Source organism: Xyrauchen texanus, chromosome 45 (genome assembly GCF_025860055.1).
Source record: "Xyrauchen texanus isolate HMW12.3.18 chromosome 45, RBS_HiC_50CHRs, whole genome shotgun sequence".
In the NCBI taxonomy this organism is placed as follows: domain Eukaryota; kingdom Metazoa; phylum Chordata; class Actinopteri; order Cypriniformes; family Catostomidae; genus Xyrauchen; species Xyrauchen texanus.
This window is the reverse complement of record NC_068320.1, coordinates 20,529,400-20,544,391: the sequence shown is the minus strand read 5'-3', so window position 1 is coordinate 20,544,391 and position 14,992 is coordinate 20,529,400. Positions and strand designations below refer to the sequence as shown.

Below are 14,992 nucleotides of genomic sequence, written 5' to 3'. Positions count from 1 at the left end.
TGTCTTCTTGCATATTCAAAATGGCTCCTTCAAACCCGTCTTGACGTGTTTCAAGTTCCCTCAGTTTTTGTCTCGTTTCCTGGAGGTCATTGTGTACCGTACTTTATCTACTGAGACTCGTATTTCACACAGACGTCCGACTATCATGACTTCAATTTTCGCAAGACCCTTCTCTATCTCTGCCTGAAATCACGTGGGGGTGATGTTGGGTTAGCCATTGAAGCTAATGCAGAAGTCTCTTCTGTAAATGTTTCTTTTTTGTTCTCGACAGGTTTCTTGGGACGCATCATCAAAAATTGCTTAGTGAAGTCTATCCAATTAAGGAATAGAAAAAAAAAAGTCTAGTTGTGTTTTGCTCATTTTAATGTATACAAACAGGATTTTCTTGTGGGAGTGATGCTTTCCACGTCTCACTCTTAGGTGGCCTTAACCGGAAGCCTCAATCAGAAATGCTTTAAATGGAACTTGGATACAACTTGCAAATCATTAACACAATGAAATCAAGTTTGTACTAATGCATGACAAAAAAACAATGATTGAATGTAAATTAGAGAAGGATTGACTCTGCAATGCAACTGAGTTCCACCAAGCCACACTGTGAATAATGGTGGTTTGAGAAATGAGAAATAAAAGTTTGTCATATCAAACAATGAGACACTGTCGGGTTCACTCACTGATGTGGTCTATGGCTCCTGCACAGAACTTTCCATAGAACTTTTTAGCCCCCAGCCCACGGAGGTCCTGGATGGTGAAGGGCCAGAGATGCAAAACATTGTTCCGTGAGAAAGCGTCTCTCTTTTCCACCAGAACCACCTTGGCACCCAGGAAACCCAACTCTATAGCAGTTCGAAGTCCACAAGGACCTGCGCCTATAATTAGACACTTGAACACCAAAAAAAACGTGGGGTGTGAGGATGAATCTCATGAAGCCCGTAAAGAACATGTCTGTTTCATATTTCACATTTTCACTATATTTTGATGAATTAAGAACCATGTACCCCGATTCTCAATACTGTGATCCAAAAACAGAAATTAAATTACATTGATATTACATTTATACTGTACATCGCAATAGTATTTGTTTTATTGCTTGTAATTTATGCTGATTTTAAAAATACTGTGTATGGACAGGATGATTTTCATTATTATTTTCAATAATGAGAATCCAATGAGAATCATCATGTAGAATAAAGCGAATCTCAAAAGTGAAACATCCATTATTGAAATATTGTAAATTAGGGGATAATTCTCGTAATGCAACAATGCAAATAAATCTTAATGTCTTAAAATAGGCTTGATTCATCTTTTTTGATTTTGGGCTGAAATGTGACCTGATTCAGAGTTACACAAACTTCCTGAAACTTTATGCATTCAGATTATTCTTGTATGTATTCCATAAAAGTAGACAGGGGAAGGGACTGTGCATATATTCTATTTTGCAATGCATTGTGGGTAAACATGTTTGTACCGTGGTGTTAATGCAAGCATGGCCTCTCATGTACTCTTTTTGGCTGGCTCGTTTGTCCAGTTTGGCCCATAGTGCTTTGGCCTTCCAGTAGTGCAGTCTGTTCCTCAGGGTGTGGTAGAATTGCGGCTGCCCACCAGGATGCAACTTCAGCTCTTCACACAGCTCTTGGAAAGATTTAAGGGTCTCCCGGCATGTGGAGGCCTGCACGAAGGCATCGAACAAGGTGTAGGCCCGACACACCTCTGACTGTCTGTCCCCCATTTCTGCTCCTCACAGGACCCTAAAATTGAGAGACACAGACTGTCATACAACTCTTACAATATGGTCATCGGGTCTTCCGGCATCCCTCCACCTCCCCTTCTCCTCCTATCTATTCATCAATAACTAATCTAAGTCCTGGGGGTATTCGAGCTCGGGTCGAGCCTTGAACCTCGAGCCCCATTCGCCCAGGACCGTGAGCGACACACGTTCACACTATCCTCAACGCAGGATTACATTAACTTGCGAACTACTGAAACAGTATTAAAGGAATGTTCAGAGTTCCAAACCACCTTAAAGAGATAATTCACCCAAAAATGTTAGTTCTGTCATTGTTTACTCACCCTCTTGTTGTTCAAACCCATATAAGTTTTCTTTCTTTGAGGAACACAAATAGAAATCATTTAAATGTTTCATTGGCTGAATTAAATACAGTGGCAGTAGTGACTCAATTTAACGCTTAATAAAGCACCCAAAAGTGTCATAAAAGTAGTCTATGCAACTCATGCAACATATTCCTCCTTATTTCTTATGCATCTTGTGATTAAACATCATGATCATGCAACCTCATTGGTCTGGACACAAGAACCAATGAGGCTGCCATATTTAATTTCAGTGCAGTTTAGAATGTTTAGCAATGATTTTAGGGATGCACTGATGTATTGGCTACCAATATGTATCAGCCAATTATTGAACAAATTAAAACCATAGGCATATTGGTTATATAAGCATGATAATGCTGATGTAAAAAAAAAACAAGATTTATAACGAATTAGTAACACACTTTGTAAAACTCTGAGAATTTAAATGCACAATCCAGAAATAATATGTAGAAGGGTTGGCACTCCTAAGAATATATAATATTTCATTGTTATTCTTTCTAGTTCTTATGTAAACTGCCATAAACTAATGTGACAGTTGTGAAAATGGCACTTACCTATAGGCTACACGATAAGGGAAACCATTCAAAATGCTTTGAAACTAGCAGACTTTGACTGCTGAGACACTGGTATGATATTCATAAATGCTGCATGATTGATTGAATTAAGATTGAAATCGCAATATGGCCCTGCATGATTACTAAACCTTAAAAAGCTGTGTTTCTGCATTCAGCACTTCAGTCAGCGCTGTGTGAGCAAGCAGCGCCATCTAGCGGTCAGATGGCATCATCTGTTATCCATTATACCACTGTAATACAGATTGAAACCAAAAAGTGGTTTCATTCCTTGTTTAAATTTTTTATTTTTCCATGATGTGGTTAACATTTGCATAGTATGAATTTGTAATATTCTATCATATACAGAACTTGCATGTAAAGTGTGAGTTCTGTTGTTTTAATCTGCAAAAACAGAAGTGAAAAAAAGTTTTAGAAGTACAAAATAACCACGTGTTAAATGACAAATGTTGATTCAATGTATATATGTTGTGTTTTTCTTTATTATATATTTACGAATCAATAAAACATTTTAATTGAAAAAGAAGAAGAAAAAAGTACAAAATAACCTATTTTCATATTAGTCATCATATATCCGTATATTTAGTTATTCTTTCTTTTCATCTTCGATTTAACTTTCACTGTGGCTCTCTTAAAAATGTTGGCCTGTCGTGTGTTTAACAGATCCAATCCATGTTCAATGGAAATTATTAATTGTTAGAACAGTGAAGTGAAAAAGCTTTTTGTACCTCTTTGTACATTTTTAAAGCACAATTCCAAACTTAAACAATAATCTGATGACAAAATAAGGTAGGTGTTAAAAAATCGGTATAGGCCTATGTTTTTGTTGTTAAAATCAGTGTTCATATAGGTGCATTCCTAAATTATTTGATATGAGAGTGAATAACAACCTAAATATCGGACTGTTCAAATGCCTTCAGAAGACTTGGAATATGATGCACAAGACACATGGACTACTTTTATGGCATTTTTGGGTGCTTTATGAAGTAATAAAGTCAATCGCTATGTACTGCCATTGTACTGAATTCAGCCAATGGGACATTTATCACATGTGTTGTTTTCACAAAAGAAAGATATTCATATAGTGATGGAACAGCATGAAGGTGAGAAAATAATAGCAGATTTTTATTTATTTAATTTGTATTTTTTGGGTGAAGTAACCGTTAGATCTATGATTACCACAGAAAACTATTTTGATTCTTTCCTGTACAAGCAAAAATGTGCAGTCCTGCACTAATGGACAGATGTAAACAGACACATTATTGTCAATGTGGGACATTCAGACATGATGTCAGTCTGACTTAAACCCTTGGGAATGCCACCCACTGGGAGAGAGATCAGGATTATGAGTGAACTAAGGTGACACTCCAAATAATCTTTGTTTTATTTACAGTTTATATAGCACTTAGAAAGTTAGCCATAACATAGACATGTGCACAACATTGTCGAATACTACCGAGCTTTTGCAAAACAATATGCTCATAAACTAAGATGTACAATATTAAAACACCAGTGTGTTTGGAATCAGCCAAAAGCCTAAATTAAAATCGAATTAAAAGCTTTGGGAAACATACTGTGCAAAAGACCCTACCCAACCCCTGGTTTTCTGGTATATTGACTGATCGGATGTCATTTGCACATGATCATATCCTTTGGTGACCATCATCATCATAAAATGAATGACCTGTATCATGATATCTACTCTCTAAGGGCTTATTGACTGGCATGCTGTCTAAGAGGAGAGGATTACAGAGTGATTGCTGCAGAAAGATCAATCACTATTCTCCCTCTAGTCAGCAATTTAGACATTGATTACAACGTGAAACTGTAAGTGCATGCATATACACAATTAATAAGACTGTACAGTCAATCCTGGTGCAAACCTAAGACTCCACCAAAAAGCACCATCCAACAACTGCTAAGAAATTCAATCGTAAACTGTTTTGAGCTCTTGTCCTTATCTCCCAAGCAATTTCCACATCCTGTTGAGTATCTGAACCAATGTAGACTGCTTCTGACCCACAATGTCTTGGCTATAAAGCATCGCTGTCTCCCAAACTGCTGCATGAGAGAGATACAACGTGACACATACTGAAGCAAACCATATCATGTCATATCTGCTAAGCTTGGCGCAATACTTCAATGTAACACACACACAAACACAGACACACACAAATACATTCAGTACATAAGACTAGATCAAGTAATATTTACCGTTCTGGTTCTCTGCGGCGTGCTCGCGCTGCTGACATGCTCTCTCTCTCTTCCTTGGTCTCTCTCTGGCAAGTTTCCAAGTGGGTCTTAGAACTGTTGGAGCCACATTTCTTCTAGTGTCATAGCCAGCTGCAGTGCAGGAATTACTGCCTCACTCAAACACACTCATGTACACACGTCTCACTCTCTGTCCTCGTTCTCTCTCCATCTCTCTCTAGCCAAGGTCAGAGGAAGGAGCTACCAGGCACTTATTGACTCCTCTACACACACAGTCAAACATTGTATTTTCGAACGTGTGTACATTTCTATTAAAACATATGTGTACACATGCCTACTGAGCTATCTAAAAACGCCATAGACTTCTATTTGTTTAATATAATTGATCATACTGACTAAACCTAACCTTGCCTATTAATATTAAAAACAACAACTAAAACATTTACTTGTTTTATCCAAATGGGGACATTTGTCTCCTAAGGGAGGTTTTGTTAAATTTAGCTTACTTTTGGGGACAATTTTGTACTGAGACTATAGCTAAATCCGCACACACATACATTACCATTCCTCATCAAGAACCAAACTCATAGTTAAACATTTAAATCAATAAAGTAGATGATTCACTCAAACTAGCCACTGTGAGTAAATCGTATAATTAATTCACATATTTTGCTCGTCACTATTGGTTGACAGCAGATATGTTTGCTGGTTGTGGTTGGTGTGTTACAGAGAGCAGCCCTTAATCTAATCCCATTTACACCATCACGTCGACGTTTTAATAAGATTACAGAGAGCAAATGAAGGGTTGAGAGAGGAAAGGTGAAAGAGAGAGGTCTGACTGTAATACTTAAAGGAACTGTTCACTCAAAAATGATTAATGATAATCATTTACTCACACTCATGACATCCCAGATGTGTATGACTTTCTTTTTCCTGCAGAAATGTTCAGCTCTGTAGGTCCAAGTGAATGGTAACCAAAACTTTAAAGCTACAAAAGTCACATAAAGGCAGCATAAAAGTAATCCATTTGACTCCAGTGGTTTAATCCATGTCTTCTGAAGTGGTCCGATCAGGTTTGAGTGAGAACAAACCAAAAATAGAACTAATTTTTCACTGTATATCTTGCCAATGCAGTCTCTCGGGACGGTCATGATTTCAAGCTTGATTACATTTTCTAGTGCGTGATGCAAGAGCAGAGCGCTGCTAGATGGTGCTAGGACGTGTAATGGAGCTTGAAATCATGATCACGAAGGAAACTGCTAATGTAATTTATAGTGAAAAAGGAGTTACATTTTGGTCTGTTCTCAAACAAAATTGCCTGGACCCCTTCAGAAGACATGGATTAAACCACTGGAGACTTATCGTTAACTTTTATGCTCCCTTTATGTGATTTGTGGAGTTTCAAATTTGTAGCCTTCATTCACTTGCATTTTATGGACCTACAGAGCTGCCTCTAAAAAAACATTGTTTGTGTTCTGCAGGTGAACTATACCTTACATTTTTAAACTTAAAAATAGTGCATTGTCTCCCCCTAGTGGATATTAATGCATTTAAAAATCCTAATCAGCATCTACACATTTAAAAATGGAAAGACCTCTGTAAAATAGATTAAAAATATATATATATTTTCATCTTGTTTGTATGGGTGTAAAGACATTTTTGTACATTAATGCTCTCAAGAATGAAAGTGTCACCTCTGCCAATACCACCTGCCACGACTAGTAAATGATGGTCTTGACAGGCTGGTATGTAAAACAATGGCTATAGGCTATTTAAAAAAATGACAAGATGTTTGTTATGTTTCTCCCGTAATTACTGTGTCAATAGGATTTCAGTAGGAATCAAACCATTTCATGGGGTTTCTCATCAAATTTGTCACTAGGAACATATAGGCAATGTGAAAAAACAACATCTCATCCTTTCATTCATTTAAATTGAGTCAGTAAGCAGATGCTTTTATCCAAAACATCTTACAAAAGAGGAGCATAATCATACAAAAGTCAATAATATCTGTAGTTTTGCAGTGCCAAGTTCCAATAGTAGCTGGAGTAGTATAGAAGGCAGCGCAGAAGAAAGAGACAGACAAGGAATTTTGTTTTATTATTAAATAATTACTAATTAATTTATTCATTAATATGGATCCATATTTTGTTACAAAAGTATAATAAATCAGTCCTTCATCTCCATCAGGTGTGTTTCATGCATTTTGCTGAAATAGAAGAATTTAAACAGTCAGTACTGTCTTAGAAGACTTAGAAGAGATATTTTGCAAGCAAGTGAGAAAATGATTACCAGTAATGCTCGTCCTCTGGTCTCGATGGGTAGCAGGATCACTCCCACCACACAAAACACACACACAGCAGCGAACGGTGACATGGCCAGAATCACAGACTTAGACATTAATACCTAACACATAACCACAAGGAAATCAAATGTGTTAAACTCACAGACCTAACACAGATATGCATGTACTGTATATACACACCATTAGTGTGAACACAAAGCTATGTATATGCACACACACAGAGACAAGTATACAGAGCACCTGTGCAATAAATGGTGCGATCATTCCTCCTATTCGACTGAAGGAAGTACAGAAGCCCATTCCTATTGAGCGCACAGCTGTAGGATACACCTGCAAACACACACCCATGTCAATCCTACTTTAACAATCACTGACATATCAGACTGCAGGGTTGATCAAAGACTTAAAGGGATAGTTCACCCAATCTGTCATTATTTACTCACACTCATGTTCCAAAATTGTTCCAACATTCACTTTCATTTTTTTTCCACACAATAGAAGTGAATGGTGACTGAGGCTGTCAATCTTCCTAACATCTTTTTGTGTGTGTGTCTACAGAAGAAGTAAAGCCATACAGGTTTAGAACAATATGAGGGTGAGTAAATGATGACAGAATTCTCTCTTTTTTTTTTTTTGGTGAACAATCCCTTTAAGATGAGATGAGTAAGCATGCAAGTGTTGGGTCTCTCACCTCTGCTGTGTAAATATAAACCACATTAAAATTCATGGCAACCACAGAGCGAAGAAGGAAGAGTAGCACTGTGAAACCAAACCTGTATGAGGACAAATGCATATTAGTGAATCTTCTACTATGACTGCACTTATAATCGCTGACCATAAGAAAGCGAAAATGCATTGCTTCTAAATGTTTCAATTTTTGCCTTCAAGAAATTGACTGAGCCAGTGTTGACAAGTTGCTTCATTCAAACAAACAGAGCAGTGCTGAAAGTGCCACAGAGTCGCAGTGTTAACACAATATGTTTACAATATGCACATAATACATTACAATTACACAGTATCTGGGTAGTTGATGCATACTGATGCATATTTATAGAAACCTCAAAATTTTATGTTAAAATTAAGTTAAAGTTTTAGGTTAAAATAAAAATGTAGAAGGGTAAGTGAATCACCTTTGTGTCATCACTAGTTCATTTTAAATAGTCTTGTGATGTGAAAATGCATTTTTAAAAGTACAATTATTCCACATATAATTTTTACTCCATATAATTAATATGAGCCTAAAAAGCTGCATGTGTAATAATTATAAAAAATAGCAAAATCCTATTTCCAATAGTTTTAGATGTAGTATCACAAGTCACACCACAGGACATGTCAACTGTCCAAAAGTATTTTACATCAACTACTCACTTATTTAAACGTCATAAGGTAAAATGTGACCCAAAAAATATCTTTCATAAATATTTTGCATTTCAAATAATTATAGAAAGCGAGAGAGAAATCAACACAATCTACTCACATTGTTGTGCAAATATTAACGAGCATGAAGAAAACAGCAGACAGTACCAACAATATGACCATGCTGGGTTTTCTTCCAAATATATTTAACAGGCCGATATTCAGAGGGATGACTGCAGGGAAAACAAACGTTAACTTTTAACATTAAACTAGCATTAAAACAAGCTGTTCCATTAATTTATATAATTTATAAATTCTCTCATCATTCACTCACACTCATGCCATCCCAGATGTGTATGACTTTCTTTCTTTTGCTGAACGCATATGAATATTTGTATTAAAAAAAGAGCTCTGTAAGTCTATACAATGCAAGTGAATGGTGGCCAGAACTCTGAAGGTCCAAAAAGCTTTTAAAGGCAGCATAAAATTGATCCATATGACTCTCCAGTGGTTAAATCTATATCTTCAGAAGTGATATCATAGGTGTGGGTTATAAAAAGATCAACATTTAATCCTTTTTTACAATAAAGTCTCCTCCTTGCCCATTAGGTGGCAATATGTATGAAGAATGCGAATCAGCAAAAAATAATAGAAGAAGAATGTGGAAGTGAATAAAGTAATACTGGAGGTTTATAGTAAAAAAGGGCTTAAATACTTCTCTGTTTTTCAACCAAACCTATCATATCACTTCTGAGGATGGATTTAACCACTGGAGTCATATGGATTACCTTTATGCTGCCTTTACACGCTTTTTGGAGCTTCAAAGTTCTGTCCACCATTCACTTGCATTCAGTAAAACTACAGAGCTGAAATATTCTTCTAAAAATCTCTGTTTGTGTTCAGCAGAAGAATGAAAGTTACACATCTGGGATGGGCGAGTAAATTGGGTAAATAATCCCTTTAAATAGAATGGGATACAGGTTAAAGGTCACTCACGTGCAACCTCGCCTAAACAGCTGATGAGAAGAGTCTGGTAATCAGCAATGTTGAATGGGATACAGTAGCACAGCGTCTCCTCCTGGTTGTGTTTGATCTGGTGCTCTTGGTCAGCGTCCGTCACACACAGAAGGTTCTTCTCCAGTAATTCAGAGCCGCTGAGGACTGAACCATAATAGGAGAAAGATGCCACAAACCTGTGGATGAATACATGGCACATTAAGCAGAGAAGTAAGCACACCAAGTGTACAGTTACTGAAATGTATATTTGGTAATTCCACACACCAACAAACCAACACAAAAGTACAAAAACACACAAAGGGGGATGTGATGATTACCATGAGTACCACAGCAAAAGGGATGTTCTTCTAAAAGCTGGGCTGATGAGAGTGAAGGCATTTCCTCTTTCTGTCTGAATACAAATGGTTCTGTAAGTATTTTGTTTACACTGATACAAATGCATACATTCAGGTGTGATTTAAAGGGATAGTTCACCAAAAAATTACAAATTCTGTCATCATTTATTCAACCTTATGTTGTTCAAAACCCGAATGATTTTACTATGAATATACTTGAAACCTGCCAGAGTGGGTGTCACAAAGGAATGAGTCTTAAACACACCACTTCTGGTTCCCTCAGTTCTCCTTCAGGTAGGGTGGCACGATTCATCCTAGCGATCCAATTAAGCGTAGACATGGCTCCCTGGACATTACCTGCTGACACCTGATACCGTGCAGACTCGGGAATAAACTAAGAGAGCGAAAGAGTAAGAGAGAGAGAGAGAGAGAGAAAGAGTTCATCAAAAATAAATCATCCACTTCCTTCAGAATGATCCAGAACCATTTTGATGTATTTTGTTTTTGGCTGATGCTTATGCAAAGTGTCTTGCAAAGTGACTTACAAAGTGTCGTTCAGAGGTAAAAAGATGTTTGAAACAGCCGAGCAATGGTATACTGTTTGCGAAAATTTACACACTGTGTGAGGCATTTAGAAGTACATTTAAATATGAGGATGCACAAACAACATGTAAACCTTAACTAATGTGACGTGTTATCAATGACAATGCCTCATTCTGTGAGTAGAAGTAACACGGTATGAGTAAAAGAAGCTTTAACACTCTAACCACTTTAACCACTCAATAATGATTTAAAGTAATATAAATGCAGTAGATAATATGCGCAAATTACTCTCTTTTATTGTAATTTATGATGATACTGATACTACTGCAAATATAGGTGTATAAAAGAGTGTTAATGGGCAGATTACAGACAAAAGAATGATTATAAGAGATTGCAATTAGCTGTCAGCTTCAAGTAGGTGGTGCTCCAGGTTACACCTACCGATGACGTGGACCAATAGTAAGAAGGTGTTTAGCAGCAGGTACAACATTTTCCTGAAAATTCGCCCCAGCGAGCTGTTACGAACCACCAAAACAAACTCAAATACACCTTCGTTCTTCGATATCATATCAAAGTATGCCATGGACTTTAGTGCCAAGCTCTACTAGCTGAGCTACAGGAAATGAAACTGACCAAAAAGAGTCCGATGAGTATGAGGCTGGGGATGACGGAAAAACGAATCATCCAACGCCAGCCCATCGTGGGGACCACAGTCATGCCGAGAATGATAATAAACATAGATCCAAGCATCCAGAAGATCTGTCAACCAATCAAAAAAACAGCAATCATGTCATTATTTGAGGTTTTCAAGTCAAAGTTCAAACATAACTTTCAATTAGTCACTCACCGAAGCAAGAGGCAGCAGGAATGCTCTATATTTGGCTGGAATAAATTCTGTTTTCAGAACAAACCTGCAAGATGAAATAACAGAATGGTTTGGAGAACGATTCACTGTGGCACAATAATAAATACTTTACAAGCCATTGATATGACCTCACTAGCACTAAAATGCTTTATGACAAGGTAACAATTGTTTAGTTTTTTACATATACTATACTGGAAAGTGTGTGGACAGGGCCTTTGCTAATTGGGTGGGAGCCATTCTAGGGGCCCACAAGTCACAAGGGGCTCCTGATAATCCCAGTATGAGTGATTTACTGTATTTGTATTAGGATCCAGTATAATTAATTTACTACATTGGTAACACTTTACAATTAGGTTCCATTCACTCACATTAGTTAATGCATTAGGTAATATGAATTAACAATGAACATTATATTTTTTACACCATTTATTAATCTCTGTTAAAGCTAATTAATATAAATACAATAGTTCATTGTTAGTTTTATATATATATATATATATATATATATATATATATATATATATATATATATATATATATTAGATGTAATAATATTTACTATTTAAAAATATTACAATTGATTTTTAATACTATAATTGCAATATTGGTGGAATTGGAAAATGTCCACCTTGTTGCTGTCTGAATATTAAAAAAGCAATTAAGCAATAAGCAGTCTCGGGGCCCCAGAATTCCTGTCTATGGCCCTGCATTTGAGTATTTGTTTACGTTCTCACCCTTGAGAGGTGGCCGCCACACCACAGCCCACCATACAGCGCAGGAAGATAAACCAGCCATATGATGGAGAGAATGAAGTGAGCAGAGAAAAATATGAGGCCCATATAAACCCACCAAACACTACCTGTGCACACAAACACATTTCTTTTTTAATTTACCCTTCAACCACATTCAATCAGTTCTGGGTCAAACAGAATGTTGTCTGACCTTCCAGCGTCCATATCTGTCTGCAACATAGCCACAAAGGACCCCAAAAATCATGAAACCGAAAAACACCATCTAAAATACACACACACACACACACACACACACACACACAGAATAGGCTGTAAATATTTAGTTCACAAACAAAGATTAATAAGACACAAGAAGATACAAACATAACTTGTTGGTTTGTGAAAGCAATGCATCTTGCACTTCAACATTCCATTCCTGCCAAACTCAAGGTGAAAACAATATAAAGGCCCTAATGGGAGGAGATACTCACCGTGGAGACCAGAGCCACCTGCCAATCCTCCAGGCGCCACTCACAGCGGATCTCAGGGGAAACCACAGCCAACAACATGATCTCCATCGCCTCTATTATCTATACACACACACACAGACACACAGTTTCAGAAATACTGACAACAACACAATGCATGTGAAAACTTAGCATAAAAAAACACACTATTTTCTTACATTGGCACTACCCATGATGACAAAAAGCAGAATATGAAAGCGTCCAAAGCCAATGCTCTCCACAGCCTCCTCCACGGTGTAGCATTTTGGTTCTGTGTGGACTGCAGGGGACAAAATCACTCTATTAGATGATAGGAAATTATTTGACTGGTTTTACTGCATTGCATTGCATCGTGAAAGTGTAAACATATCAGCTTTGTGTAAGCGAGTGTGTTGTTATGTTTGTATGTTCCTCACCACTGGCCTGTGCAGGTTCTGCCGGTGTGTTATTGCTGGTGTTGGTATTGAGTTCTTCCTCCAGTTCAACTTCCTCAAGCTGGATGGCATCGACCAACTGGGTCTTCATGGAAGACGATCGTTTTAATGCCATCCTTCTGGGAACGTTTATTTCCTGTATTGAAGGCAACAAAAAGATTATGTGAAACTTTTATAAACAAAAAATTTAAATCATGGAATAAAAAATTAATAACTTTCAAAAGTATGATGGTATTACCATGATTTTTACCATGGTAATACCATGTTTTTAGATATTGTACCAAGGTAATACCATGTTTTTTTGAACATGTACTATGGTTACATCATGTTTTTGGACATGCTACTGTGGTAATACCATGCTTTTTAGACACTTCACCTTGGTAACACGATGTTATTAGCACATGTACTATGGTTATACCATGTTTTTTAGGCACTGTACCATGGTAATACCATGTTTTTGGACATGCTACTATGATAAAATCATGTTTTTTAGACATTGCACCATGGTACCACCATGTTATTAGCACATGTATTATGGTTATACGATGTTTTTGGACATGCTACTGTGGTAAGACCATGCTTTTTAGACACTTCACCATGGTAACACCATGTTATTAGCACATGTATTATGGCTACACCATATTTTTGGATATGCTGCTATGGTAATATCATGTTTTTATACAGTGTACCATGGTAATAACATGTTTTAGACATTGCACCATAGTAATAACATGTTTTTAGCACATGTATTATGGCTACACTATGTTTTTGGATGTTGTACCATGTCAATACCATGATATTTGCACATGTACTATAGTTACACCATGTTTTTGGGCATGCTGATATGGTAATATCATGTTTTTTGACATTGTACCATGGTAATAACATGTTATTTGCACATGCACTATGGATAAAAATTTTTGACACATTCTACCATTGTAATATCATGTTTTTAGACAATGTAGCATAGTAATACCATGTTTTTTGCACATGGACTATAGTTGCACCATGTTTCTTGACAGGCTGCTATAGTAATACCATGTTTTTGGACATTGTACCATGGCAATAACATGTATTAAGACATTATATCATGGTAATAACATGTTTTTGGCACATTTACTATGGTTCCACCATGTTTTGGATGTTGTACCCAGGTAATACCATGTTTTAGGATGTGCTGCTGGAGGAATACCATGTTTCTTTGGACATGTACCATAGTGATACCATGGTTTTCTTTGTGCTTTTGAGTACAATGTAAATATCATGCGGTATGAATATGTAATATAAACAATATAGTATAATATGCACACTTAAATGAAAAGTTAAATCATGTTACATCACTGTACCACATTAACTGCATTCATCATTCTGTATTCTACTTCATGTTACTCAATTTGAGACCAAAAAATACAGTGCTGCTGTAAATGTTGTAGGTGCAGGTCAATAATAAACGAAACATTCTTACTATGATGATCCAAAGATGTCATCAAACGCGATTCTTTATCATGTTAAGGAATTTCCCACGACATCACGACTTCTAAGAAGTGTTTACAAGATCCCGTATGTTCAGTTCCTGATTCCTCTCAGCGATATATGGAAATCAGTCTCCAAAAACACTGATAACTTGGGAAGCAGATTTCAGAGTCATGAAATCAAATACATACCTACTTCAACTGTCTTATAATCAAAAATCTGAGCTTTATAGAAAAATAAAACTCCTTTTTTAGCAGAAGCATCTTAGATCTTCCAGCTCGCGCATTGAAAACACATCCTACACCTGCCGACAGGTAAATAACGTCACAAACCTCAGCGTGTAAAGGGTGAGGCTTAGTTTTAAAGGGCCATACTATTGTCTTTTTTGTGTTCAAAGACAACACGCCCAAGAACGATTTTTGCTTTGTGTAAAAAGGTCTTGAGGGTTGGATTTATATTTCGTAGTCTTTAGCCTGCGTGGACGCACAGGACAAACAGGTTTAATGGGGTTTCAAACGGACCTATATCGGTGTAG

At 36.9% G+C, this 14,992-nt stretch overlaps 2 protein-coding genes across 4 annotated transcripts in view; both read right to left on the bottom strand.

Annotated features, from left to right (window-relative positions):
- Positions 1–5,039, bottom strand: part of mical3b (microtubule associated monooxygenase, calponin and LIM domain containing 3b) — a 42,564-nt gene extending 37,525 nt beyond the window's left edge. The window contains exons 1-3 of the mRNA XM_052118902.1: positions 4,896–5,039; positions 1,469–1,748; positions 675–882 (exon numbers count right to left, since the gene is read on the bottom strand). Coding sequence (XP_051974862.1) covers positions 675–882; positions 1,469–1,729 — 469 coding nt within the window. The 5' untranslated portion in view covers positions 1,730–1,748; positions 4,896–5,039. The remainder of the gene's footprint in view (positions 1–674; positions 883–1,468; positions 1,749–4,895) is intronic.
- Positions 5,040–6,983: 1,944 nt separating this feature from the next.
- svopl (SVOP-like) lies at positions 6,984–14,795 on the bottom strand. 3 transcript variants are annotated; one of them, XM_052118842.1, is made up of 16 exons: positions 14,649–14,795; positions 12,967–13,120; positions 12,730–12,830; positions 12,536–12,634; positions 12,256–12,327; positions 12,048–12,172; positions 11,296–11,359; positions 11,082–11,207; positions 10,171–10,299; positions 9,888–9,961; positions 9,550–9,746; positions 8,675–8,786; positions 7,889–7,970; positions 7,438–7,527; positions 7,185–7,298; positions 6,984–7,101 (listed from the first exon to the last, which is right to left on the bottom strand). In XM_052118842.1, the coding sequence occupies exons 2-16, from the start codon at positions 13,097–13,099 to the stop codon at positions 7,090–7,092; spliced, it is 1,530 nt and encodes a 509-aa protein (XP_051974802.1). In that variant the 5' UTR covers positions 13,100–13,120; positions 14,649–14,795; the 3' UTR covers positions 6,984–7,089. The 3 variants fall into 3 exon arrangements, with proteins under 3 accessions (XP_051974802.1, XP_051974801.1, XP_051974803.1); XM_052118841.1 differs by having other exon boundaries at positions 14,450–14,775; XM_052118843.1 differs by lacking the exon at positions 14,649–14,795 and having other exon boundaries at positions 12,974–13,108.
- Positions 14,796–14,992: the final 197 nt, after the last annotated feature.

Excerpts from the sequence above, each read along its gene's own strand:
- svopl (XM_052118842.1), bottom strand. The coding sequence starts at position 13,099 with ATGGCATTAAAACGATCGTCTTCCATGAAGACCCAGTTGGTCGATGCC. Across the intron at positions 10,300-11,081 it reads TACTCATCGGACTCTTTTTG|TTTATTCCCGAGTCTGCACG; the intron begins GTCAGTTTCATT and ends TCGCTCTCTTAG. Across the intron at positions 7,299-7,437 it reads TCGCACCATTTATTGCACAG|GTATTAATGTCTAAGTCTGT; the intron begins GTGCTCTGTATA and ends GTTATGTGTTAG.